The 12,097-nt window shown below is 30.0% G+C and overlaps 2 protein-coding genes and 1 long non-coding RNA gene across 6 annotated transcripts; 1 reads left to right on the top strand and 2 right to left on the bottom strand.

Annotated features, from left to right (window-relative positions):
* The first annotated feature begins 1,352 nt into the window (after positions 1 to 1,352).
* Positions 1,353 to 6,529, top strand: LOC122403591. Of its 2 annotated transcripts, XM_043407192.1 has the most exons (8): positions 1,353 to 1,465; positions 1,557 to 1,802; positions 1,918 to 2,087; positions 2,321 to 2,530; positions 2,651 to 3,027; positions 3,114 to 3,473; positions 3,583 to 4,374; positions 4,953 to 6,529. In XM_043407192.1, exons 2-8 carry the CDS (start codon positions 1,678 to 1,680, stop codon positions 5,712 to 5,714), a joined length of 2,796 nt encoding a protein of 931 aa, XP_043263127.1. In that variant the 5' UTR covers positions 1,353 to 1,465; positions 1,557 to 1,677; the 3' UTR covers positions 5,715 to 6,529. The 2 variants fall into 2 exon arrangements, with proteins under 2 accessions (XP_043263127.1, XP_043263126.1); XM_043407191.1 differs by having other exon boundaries at positions 1,413 to 1,802.
* A 697-nt stretch (positions 6,530 to 7,226) lies between these two features.
* On the bottom strand, positions 7,227 to 8,961 carry LOC122403601 (U6 snRNA-associated Sm-like protein LSm1). 2 transcript variants are annotated; one of them, XM_043407211.1, is made up of 5 exons: positions 8,889 to 8,961; positions 8,563 to 8,738; positions 8,357 to 8,475; positions 7,889 to 8,073; positions 7,227 to 7,804 (listed from the first exon to the last, which is right to left on the bottom strand). In XM_043407211.1, exons 3-5 carry the CDS (start codon positions 8,400 to 8,402, stop codon positions 7,631 to 7,633), a joined length of 405 nt encoding a protein of 134 aa, XP_043263146.1. In that variant the 5' UTR covers positions 8,403 to 8,475; positions 8,563 to 8,738; positions 8,889 to 8,961; the 3' UTR covers positions 7,227 to 7,630. The 2 variants fall into 2 exon arrangements, with proteins under 2 accessions (XP_043263146.1, XP_043263145.1); XM_043407210.1 differs by lacking the exon at positions 8,889 to 8,961 and having other exon boundaries at positions 8,563 to 8,850.
* A 1,221-nt stretch (positions 8,962 to 10,182) lies between these two features.
* Positions 10,183 to 12,063, bottom strand: LOC122403609. Of its 2 annotated transcripts, XR_006259635.1 has the most exons (4): positions 11,930 to 12,063; positions 11,742 to 11,819; positions 10,796 to 10,909; positions 10,183 to 10,708 (listed from the first exon to the last, which is right to left on the bottom strand). It is a non-coding gene; the product is annotated as an uncharacterized LOC122403609 (long non-coding RNA). The 2 variants fall into 2 exon arrangements; XR_006259634.1 differs by lacking the exon at positions 11,930 to 12,063 and having other exon boundaries at positions 10,184 to 10,708; positions 11,742 to 11,877.
* Between the last annotated feature and the right edge of the window lie 34 nt (positions 12,064 to 12,097).

Below are 12,097 nucleotides of genomic sequence, written 5' to 3'. Positions count from 1 at the left end.
TTGAAACTTTTTATATGTGTATTTACAGTCAACTTTAGTATCGTCCTTCCACAAGAAAAAGGCACAGTCTAGCACAACGTGTTTACATCCCCACTTTGGCTGCAGCTCGCTGATTGGCTGTCACCGATCGTTGTCACCGTTTTTGACCAATACCTGTGAGTCAGCGGACAGCAACAGAAATAGGGATGTAAACACTGTCTTATAAGTACCGTGCGCTAGCGAGATGTAAACACGTTGTGCCTTCTTCTCGTGGAAGAATAGTATTAGCCATGGTGAATGAGAAACAGCAACACTATGAGAGTCCGATTTTGTACTGAATAGACAGAGATACACAAATGCTGTGTATTCTTTTTATCAAGTGCAAAATCGGATTCTCATAGTTTTACTGCCTCTCGCTCAGTATAGGCTCGTACTAAAGTCGATTGTGGTATTGTTATGTATACAAAACTTATTACACAAGTCCAGAAATAGTCATATTTTAAAGTAGAAAAACAGGTGTAATGTATTATTTATTGCTTTCATTTTACATTGTGCCTTGTTTAAGATTTATGTTTAATTGTGAAAAATATCTTGTTACTCTAGAAATATCAAATTGTAGTGAACAATTATGAAAATATTATTACTATTGTATATACCTATATTATACTACGATCAATTCACATAGAATTACGAAACAAAGCAAGTGATCACGAAAGAATCTCATTGGTTCATCTGTTATTTTTTTTATCAGGGGCGTATCATAAATGTGACACATAGGGTAAAACAGTGATTCTTAATCTTTTTTTGTACGGATCTCTTTCTATTAATGATTCTCAGAATAACATTCCTAAACATTAGTTAAATTAATGTTTTATAATAAGCGAACATGCGATTAGTTATTAGGTAGACAAGAAGATCGATGTACTGATACATAATCACTTAAATTTGTATACAAAAAGCAATTTAAATATATAATACATTATGCTTTGTTTGTAAATTATGTTGAAAATTTCATAATCCATTCAGTCATGATAAAATCTAATATAATAATTACCTATTATTAAAAAATTGTGAATTGTAGCTCCTACCGTTTCAACTTTGTTCTGATCGCGTAACTTTTTGTGTACACGTAATTTTTAATTGAATACAATATAGATCACCGATATGTCACTAAAAAAATTATTTCTTGTTTTACATTATAATAAAATAAAATTTATTCACTTTTAATAAACATATGTAAATTTGTTCTGTTTAAATAATAATTCAAATAAAATTTGGTGTTACTAGAGGACTTGCAACTTGCAAGAATTGGATATTGTTCATAGCCCTCTAATGGTGAATGCCGGAAAGTTTTATTACATTCAGTTTTATCTTATAGGTTAGACTTATATTCTGTTTTATGTTATTAATACTTAATGGCAAATAGCGGATAGTTGGATTGGTTGAATGATTGTATAGCTAGTTCAAATACGAATGGATGAAAATGGTATTGTCACGTAATTTATCTTATACGTATAGGCCAGTTAATTTATAAAAAATGTTTTGTTTGCGCAAATACATGAACATTGCAGTTATAGCGAAAGAGCAATCATCTAGACGTAACGAAAATAACCGCCGTTGATGATACGGTAACGAGTGTACGTATAAGATTTGAAGATGTCAGAACGTGTTTAAATTGTCGTTATAGTGATATTGACAATGGAAGATTTTAATGATAGTGTGGATGGCAAATTGGCTTTTAGAATGCGAAAAGTCAATCCAGAACAGTTCCACACCCTCGTCAAAATGCATTTGTCTTTCGAATTGGATCTTAATACCGAGGAGTAAGTCGATCATTAATGTTATACAAACTTTTATTTATAACATTATTTTGTAATTTGATAAATTCTTTATGAAACTGAGTTTGTACATTATAAAATTAATTATTAAATTATATAGCAATGACTGCTTCAATGAAAAAGCAAAATTAAAGAAATGGGGTCTCTTAAGCTTTACAAAGAAACCTAAATCAACAATTAACTTACAAAAAGGTGTAGAAGGTGCTAGTTTGACAGAGAATGGAATTAACCAAGTGAAACAATTGATAGAGTATTTATCGAAGGAACAAAGTAAGTGTAGATCTTATTAGTTTATAGAAACTTACAACATTATTAAATAGATAATACTTTTAATCCCTTGAATTAAAATGATGCGCAGATACTATCTGAACTCAATGATGCGCAGATACTATCTGAACTCAACACTTGAATGGTTTTGTTAAGAGCATCTGTAAATTAATTTCATTATAAGTAGTTAAAATAATTCTCTTTTATTTTTATCCATTTCTTTAACATTTTTAAAGATATTATTCAAGAGGGCATATTTCGTCGTACTGGTAAATTGACAAGACAACAAGATTTAAAGGTCACAATGTATCAAGGCATTCCATTAAGCCTTAATGATGGGCGATATAGTGTTCATGACTGTGCATCAGTATTAAAGGGATTTCTGGCAGAGTTGCCAGAACCATTGTTATCGGATTTGCATTACCCTGCACATTGTCAAATTGCTGGTAAAATATTTACAAACTCACATAATTGCACATATCTTCATACTTGTATTATGATTATGTTTTTGTATGTGCAATTTTTTCATTCCTTTTGCAATAAAATACATATATTTTTGATTTCAGAATTATGCAGCTCTGATGCAAATGGCAATGATGCAAAATTATTAAGATCTCTGCAATTGCTTTTGTTACTTTTACCTTCTATGAACAGAATTTTACTCAAATATGTTTTAACGCTTCTTAATAAAACAGCCAGTTTTGAATGCAAGAATAAAATGAATTGTGATACGCTTGCTACACTTTTCACGCCACATTTGATGTGTCCAAGAAAATTATCACCGGAAGCTTTACATATTAATTCCCAAAACTTATCGTGCTTAGTTGCTTTTATGATTAGGAAAGGAATAGAATTGTTTGAAATTCCACCAAAGTTAGCTACGGATATCAGAGCATATTGGGTAGAACAAGAAAGGAAGTTGTTGAGTCCTAAAAATATTGATGTAATTCTTTTTCTTTTTTAAATTAGTTAAATGTAACTAATATTTCAAGTAATTGCTATAATTTATTGAAATATTTATTATTTCAGTTGAATGAGTCAATACCAGATACAACAGGTACAGCGCATACTGTGTTTAGTTTTGTAGATCATAAATTAACAGCAAAAGCAAATTCTACACAAAATACTCAAGCAGCTTTAGCTCAACTTTATGCTCATATACAAGCTATGCCAGAATCAGCTAAAAAGCGTAGACTTGTAAAACAATTTAACAAAGAAAATGGTCAAGGCACGCCAAGACAAGTTAAAAATTGTCGAACTAAAAGTCTTGGAGATTCGATTAAGAAGCATATATTTCAGAAGAAAATCTTGGGACATAAAAAATTTATTGATCTTAATATAGGTTGTAATATTACTAGATCGAGTAGCGAAGAAAATATATTATCATCGGTAAGGCATATTCAGAATATTGTTTTCTACTATCTATATAAATTATGTTTTTAACAGCATGGTTATGTTAAAATTAATATATTTTGTTTGCATGCGTATTGTTGTACAGAATCTAGAAAAATCATTACTTCAAACAAAAATACTGTTTAGTAAATCAGATGATGAACTTAGCATAGAAAACTGTGACACAAACAATGACAGTTTTCTTCATACTAAACATATTAGTAATAGTACTGGTAGTCTTAATACTCCTACGTTGAGGAATTACAAAGTTAAGAGAAAGGCCATGTTCATGAAATTTGTAAATATAAAGGAAGAACAAATAAACGAAAAGTATCATGAATGGAGTTTAAACAACTCGGTTAAAAGATTTGGAGATTCGCATATAAATGATTCTGTATATTCAAAAATAGGCGATGGAAGCACATCCTTGCAAGATGAACGTTTTAATATTGACAATTTAAGACATGATAGTGATTCTATATCTAATATTGTTAAAATATCTAGACAACTTAGCGAACCACCTGATATGTATTCTTCTCAGAGTACTTTGTATGAAACTACAGAAAATGAATTAATCAGACAAAATTCAGAACCTACATTATCAGTGTCGAAAGTAAACAATGTAGATATGGCTTCTTCTTCAAAATGTTTTGAAAGCAACAAAAAGCTACTGGATCGTTCGAAAATAGAATTACACACTGACAGCGCACGTGTCCACTTATCTCCTATTGTGAAAAATAGGTTTTGGAATGTATATGTCGCCCATACATCGACACCATCAAATTTATTGCGCAAAAGCTTAGTTACTAACGAATACATGTTAACTCCTATTACTAATAATGATAAGAGCATAAGTCCAATTACCCAAAGCGCAACTAAAATGACTAAAGCAATGCAGGTATGTATTTACTTTTTTTCTAATATTACTTTTGTTAAAATTTGGACTATTGTAACTTCGTGAAAAGAAATCTTACAATGATTTTCCTAGGATTATTTGAAAGGCTGAACCCTCTACTTTCACATCCTTACATTGACTTTTTTCAAATATCCATTTACATTAAAAAACGAGTAAGAAAGCAAAAAGAATGTTGAAGGGTGTCAATTTTTGAAGAGGTTATTGTAAACAAGCGGCTTTAATTTTCAAATTCATGGTAGTTTTAGACGAGTACGACATTTTTTAAACTTTTGGAAATCATTAAAATTTGAAAAATTATTTAAAGTGACATCCTCTTTACTTTTTCACTCGCCTTTTTGTATAAAAGAACCTCATAAGACATTCAACTTAGGAGTGTGGAAGTAGAAGATTCAACCTTTAAAATATCTCCAGGAAGATTATTGAATGACTTGTCTTTTTTCGAGTTATAATACTTAAAGATTAACAACGTTTCGGCCAAGTATCCTTATATTTATGAACGGCAATGTATGTATGATAAATAACATTTAACAGTTAAAAATAATTTTTTACATTGATTACAGGAAACAATGATGACACCACGATCTAGAAAACCAGTGATGATGGTCTCAGGTTCAAACCTTTGTAATCTTGCCAGCGTTAATAATAGTTGGAATCACCATAATGTATCTAACAACATGCGTAATTCAAATCTTGATATAATTAGACCAAGAAACTGCACCTCAATTTTAGAGGAATCTCAAAGACCTAATAGTACAGACAGTGAAATCATTTATGGAGAAAGTATTGATTTGGAAGAAAAAGAAAACATCGGTAGCGATGTTGCAGGAAAGCGGAAATTTTTCGCATCTGTTGCAGATGACTGTTGTACAGTTACTCAGCAAAGTACTATGTCCATAACAAGCACATTTAGAGAATATTTGTTGTCTAGAAGTGTTTTAACTGCTAGTCCTGTTGATCTCAGTTTTTCATCGCGCGCAGGGGATTTTGAGCAATCAGAGTCCGACTTAAACATCTTAAACGAAGATCGCCTTTCTGACAGTTTACTTTGTTGTTTGAATGGAAACGATCCAGAATCCGATACTTCCGGTATTGCTTCTGGTAGCATTAATAGCGCAAATCATTCCTCAGGAAAAAACGACGAAGTTGCAAGTTCGCCGAGGAAACGGGCAACTAGTTTACAACGTAACGATTCCAAAAGATCAATAAAAGAAAACAAAACATCAAAAAATATACGAGGACAAGGTTTTAAGTACAAACAATTGAGCGAATCGACATTAAATTCAGTAAAAGTACAAGATACGTTTCAAGAAACTTCATTTTGAGGCAAAATGATATACTTAAAGTATAAATGAAGATCAATGTAATTCAAAACTATAGTGTTAATAATACGTTAACTTTCATATAATTATGCAAATATATATTTCTTTTATTTTAATAGTACGTTTCATCTTAGAAAAGAAATTGACAATATCATAGAAACCTACAAAACAGTTAGGTTTGTTTCTTTATGGTATTAGAAGATTTTACGATGTAATTCTATTGTGTACGGTTGTGTCTTCAGATTTTGTTTACTTTAATTGTTTGTTCATAATAACAAAGAAAAGCGTATTTTCGTTATATGATGTATACAAATTTGTAATATTTATATCCCAAACAGTTTTGTACTAAAGTATAAATTGCGCATTTATTTTATACACAGTCGTCCTTCGAAGTACGCGGAGGTTCGGAACACCCATTACTGCGTATCAGTCTCCTCTTACTCCACACTTCAAATTTCTGTTAACCAGAAACCATAATACAAGAATTGCAAAGAAAAAGTGTTATTCAGGAAGGCACATACGAGACATATTTCTTTTTGTATTTCTTTCAAAATATTTTTATATGGTGTCCATCCTTCTTCCACATTTTATTTAAATTTGAATGCATATATCTTTGAAGAATCTATGTCGTAAAAAATTATCATTTGTAGTGGCGGAAAGACTGCGACTTCGGATAAGGCGGCGAATACAAAGATCGCGAAAAAACCGCGTACTTCGAGGGATGACAACTGTACTGCTTAAACGTTTGTACGACACATATTTTCTTAAATTATTAATCTATAAATAAATTTTTTTGCACACCAATTTTATGAGATCTTCTGTACTTAATTATATTTTTTAAACTTAAACCAAACATAAAAATTTCAAATTAAATTTTGCATAAAATTTCTAGTGTCAATACTATTACTTTATTAATGTAACAAATATACATGTTTTTAAGGTGGCGATGTATGAAAATGAAAAAGACATTTTGTACGTATGTTCTACAATGCAACGTACTAAATATTGCTGAATATGTATATTTAAACTTTACTGTAAATAGCTTATAGACAATAATTAATATTTACTTAGAAACATCGAATTTTTCTTATTTCTTAAATTATTTAATAAATTATAATATGAACATTTGTAAAAAGGAATTTTTATTATCAAATAATTAAGAAATGTTCGGTAATTTATAATGCATATATGTTACTATATGCACTATAAATTTGATAATTTTTATAATTGATTTTTGTGTCTATATGATTTTCTACTAAAAAAATTAATACTTTTAATTATAAAATAAATTTTTAATAATTTATATATTTATTAAACACAAAACGTATGTAGTATTTGCATGCAATATTTTTTGTATTAAACTAACACAAAGTCTTTGTTGTGTGCTTATTTTTTTTAAACATATTTCTAGTTTAAATTATAAGTTAGTTATTGAAATAAGAATTGCATATATTAAAAAAAAGGCATGTAAAATTAATTGGAGAAAAATATGAGATTATTACAAATTTATAAATGTCATTAATGTGTATATTTGGGAGTTTGATATAGATCACAAAAAGACCATACATGAATTACAATAGATTTCTATTTAAATGTAATAGTTCCACAAAACAGAAAATTTGTAGAATCGGAAAAATATGACAGAATGTAATGTGAATATTCTTCACATTAGATACAGCATTAATATAATAAGAGTAATATTGTATAAATTCTCATTATTCATGATAACAATGTTTCATTTTAATGCTATATACACCAAATACTGCTGTTTTTATAATAGTATAATGTACTCACACTTCACAAGCTATCATCATTACGTACCCTCAAAAAGAAATCGACGTGTAACAGGTATCATAACTTTCAGAACTGTGTAAAGATATTGATGACAAAGTGATGGTAATTAGAGACATAGGTGTGGATCAAAACATATCATCGTGACTCATGTCTGGAATGTATGATAGACCTCGCTCCTTTAAAGCTTTATTTATTAACCGCTTCTGATCTTGTTTTAATTCCTGTTCTCGTCTTTGCGCATCCAAAATATCATCTACAGATACTTTAGTCAATGGCAAGTCTCTTTGCTTTTCTCTGTCCTATAATAGGATTAAAGTCATCCAATATAAATGTAATATAATTTCTTTGAAAATATTAAATAATTTTATAAGTAAAAATATTACTATTTCTCCTAGAAGAACTACATTTTCTCCTCTCACAATAAAAATTCCTCTTTGTATATCTCCATATTCCCGGCCAACATGAATTCTTTCGATTGTACGATGAAGTACTATATTAGCAAACTGATCGACGCTTCTGAGATATCCAATTAAGGTTCTGCCATCTCTCAGAAGAACCATAAGTTTTTCTAAATCAAAATGACACATAATGTTTTATGATAATAAACGTAAGCGACTTATATAAATTTTATTAAAAGCTTATTAGTTTGTCAGTGCTTGAAAGAAATCGTACAGGGACTATGGATACAAAATGTTTCTTTTATACAGTTCTTGATGTTTCATCTTTTTTAATGCTTAAACGCTGTTTATTTGCACAAAAATAAGTTGATATTTTTGGTGAATAAATTAAAAAGATATAATAACGTACCGGTATAACCCAAAAAATGACACAATTCTAACAAAAATACATACTGTCAAGTTCTTCAAGAAGAGATGCTGTCCCTGGCAAAATGTTCATTTTGCGATTTTTTTCTACTTGTAGAAATAACTTTCCAATTAAAACAAACAAGAGTCGTATACACAAACTTAACCTGCGGTAGAGTTCAAAGTCAAAACCATCTCAGTTATTCATCGACGATTTCTTAATCATTTCGATTTATTAATTATTACCAACTTACTAATTTTTGCAGGTATTAATTATATAAAATTAGAAGAAAAAACTTGTCAATTTTATCATTTCCACATTTCGCATATAGAAGGCTCGCATAGATCAATAAATTGTTACTGAAGTTTTGTTAGGTCAAATTTATCATGAACTCTCATTATTGCGTAGTAAGTACTGAATGTACTGTAACTGAATTATATATATTTATGTATATATATATATTGTTTAAATTTAGTTCTTCATATTCAGCATCATCATACTGTTATTAATCTTTCGTAGTAAATAAAGTATACGAATAAAAAGATAAGTGAATTTCGAAGCTATAAAAATAATACATACGTAAACATTAATACATTAGAAAATATAAATTGTACCAGTGATCCATTTAGATCCACTACTAATCCTCATTCCTCAAATTCTTACATCAGTTTATGATTAGCAACAATTCTTCCTATCTAAAAGGAAAGTCACCAGCGTATAACCACTATAAACTATAAACCAAAAATTAGGGATTCAATAAGAAGTACCACTACTATGAGTACCTAGTATAGCTCGACATTTGTTAATTTGTCCTCTCGATAATCTGTAATAATAATCATGAATAATCATGATGCTCATTGATGCTGTTGCGTCACTTGTGCCGATCCTGAATCGGCGGTTTAGGGAAAAGAGAAGATGGGTTCAGAGGTGCCAGCCAGAGATGCCAAATTCTGGCCTTTAGAAAATGAACCAAGTATTTCTAAGAAATGCTTTCTTTTCTCTCTTGACCCTCGACTTTCCCCTGCTTGATCGCCCACGTTGAATCTCATACAATAGCATTGTACATTATAATATGCTAGTCCGTTTGAATTTCGCTCCTAATTTGAATGCAGTTACATGATCCTGCATTCGATGGTGGTTAATCGAGTTTCAATTAATCCCCGTTGCGGCGCTATGTATATTAAACCCAAATTCACGCGATAGGATAACAACGCTAAAAATCATTGAAGATTAAAAAGTAACCAATATATAATTAGCATTACCAATTTAGACAAATGTTATAACATTGAATTGCACGTGAAACAGCTGCAAAGACTGTCACACTGTTATAAACTTTAATAACAGTAAAAGTCATAATTTTTATTAGCACATGAAAATGTATCTTTAGACTTTGATGCCTAATAAAGTGATTACATGTATACAGTCACAGCCGACTCTAGTACTAGCCGTGCTGAAGGTAAAATGGCAACACCGCGGGAGTCCGGCTTCGATATACCTAGCCCAACTTACCGTAACAGCCTCCCACTACCCACCGGCCTCTGGGCTACATAGGCTCCATCTACCGCCCTTCCGGTCTCCCGCCTATCTTTCAAATGTTTCAAATATTAATGTACTGAAGTCCATTAAATGTGAGCAACGGAGCAATAATCCAGGTGTTTCATTTATTTATATTAACTCTACAGATCTTGATTTTGGTGTGTAGCACACTTATTTAATATAATCTATAGCATTTTTGGACATTTTGTTTTATATACACTTTTTTTATAAATTTCACATATTCATTAATAATGCCACGGCGTTGCTGTGTTCCCAATTGCAAGGGAAATTATGATAGTACCTTAAAAGATAATAATTACAATTCTATATTTTTATTCCCCAAAGATGAGGAATTGCGGGAAAAATGGAGGGTTGCTATTCCTCGTAAGAATTGGACACCATCAAAATATTCTGCCGTCTGTAGTTTGCATTTTGCAGAAACTGATATTGAAAGGTACCACGGTATTCTATCGCCCAATGGTGTACTGGAGAATGTTTTGTTGAGATGTCCAAGGCTTATAAGGAATGTAGTACCCTCCATTTTACAACCGAAAAATTAGAAAAACGATTTGGAAATTATAGACTTTTATCTGGTTGTAATTATCATGTGTCATATAACGAAATAATTCATGCAGAAAAAAAAATTAGATTAAAACATATATTTACAAAATCGGCAAATTCGTTTTCTCTTACTGAAATCAAAAATAAATTTCGAATTTGTGATGACAATAATAACGATCTTCATGATCTTCCCACTGATGTGACTTGTTTCTCAGGAATCTTCGATACCGAATACTTGTCCAATTGTGTTGTAGATGATTCCATTAAAATTTATATTTCTGGTTATGGGTCCCATTCTGTTGCTAAAAAATTAAATTGCAATATATGTCGTTTATTAGTTGTGGAGGATAAAGGTAAAACTGTAGGCGATGTATATTTTGATCACTTACAAAGAGGGGGCCTTTCTGTCCCCACTGAAGAAGCGATAGCCTCATTTATTCATATGTATGCAATAATGGAAGCCATAATAAATGATGGCAATTTAGAATCTCAATTTTTGCAATCTGGAAATCATAAACATATTTTATGTAAATTAACATATATTAGCATTCAATCAGATATACATTATTTAGCATTTTCAGATACATGCGTTTGTGGTCGAGCTTACCAAAGTATTTGGTTTAAATTATTATCAATTTTTTCAAATATTTTATTAAACGATTATGTGAAAACTGTAAATAATAGTCAGTTGGAAACACGTACAGACATCACTTCTAAAAATCGTAAATTAAAAACTTTTAATAGGAACTAGATTTTCAATGATTTTTTTTAATTTCATCTTTCTTAAAACATTAATTTTTATATATATTTAACTTATTCCTTTCAATATGTTTTAATACATTAATAGAGTTTTATTTACTTGCTTAGTATATTTTTATTATGAATACTATTTCACAAGATTCAAAGTTTTATTAGTTGTATTTCAAGAGAATTTCAAAGTATGTTTTGATATGTTTTGTTATTAATATTATTCAAAATTATTTATTATTATTTCAAAATGTAATACTTTATTTCTTTAAGAACACAAAAGTTATATTTTTGTTATGTTCTATTTAAAAATATTAATTTTATTTTTGAAAATGGGATGATATGGCTATTGGCGAACCACCCATTATAATAAAAAAAAAAGGTAACGCGCCATGGTAAATACCCCTAGGGTGGTGAGGAAATATTTCACAATTATCATACTGTCCTCTAACACGATTTTATAATTAACTCCATAATTGTTCCTTTCAATAGCTAATTATGCTAACCTCTTTTTCCACGGGCACTTAACCTGTTTGGCTTCGTACCAATAATTTTGCCTATTTCAGGTCTCTATTAACTTATACATACCTTTATCAATTTTTAAATCCTTCAGTTTTGTTCAAAGATGGTTTAAACTTGTTTCACACTTCTATTTTCTTGAAATCTCTGTAAATATTTCAAATATAATGCATCACAACACCAAACTATTCCGACAGTCCACAAAATATATACCACATTTATAAATATTAATATACTTCTGTATTACTTCTACTTACTATAGTTATGATATTCATATATTCCTTATACATAATTAATAAAAAATACTGTATATTAGTATAATTTTATATCGCAAAATAACGTTAATTATAATCCTGAACACAAAACTCCACTATTGAAAATAGGACTCCCGATCCGCACATGAGCGGTGTTGCCACGTTTCATAG

Source organism: Colletes gigas, unplaced genomic scaffold (assembly GCF_013123115.1).
Source record: "Colletes gigas isolate AHSC1104 unplaced genomic scaffold, ASM1312311v1 Colletes_gigas_Sc00063, whole genome shotgun sequence".
Taxonomy (NCBI): domain Eukaryota; kingdom Metazoa; phylum Arthropoda; class Insecta; order Hymenoptera; family Colletidae; genus Colletes; species Colletes gigas.
This window is presented reverse-complemented; position numbering and strand designations above follow the sequence as displayed.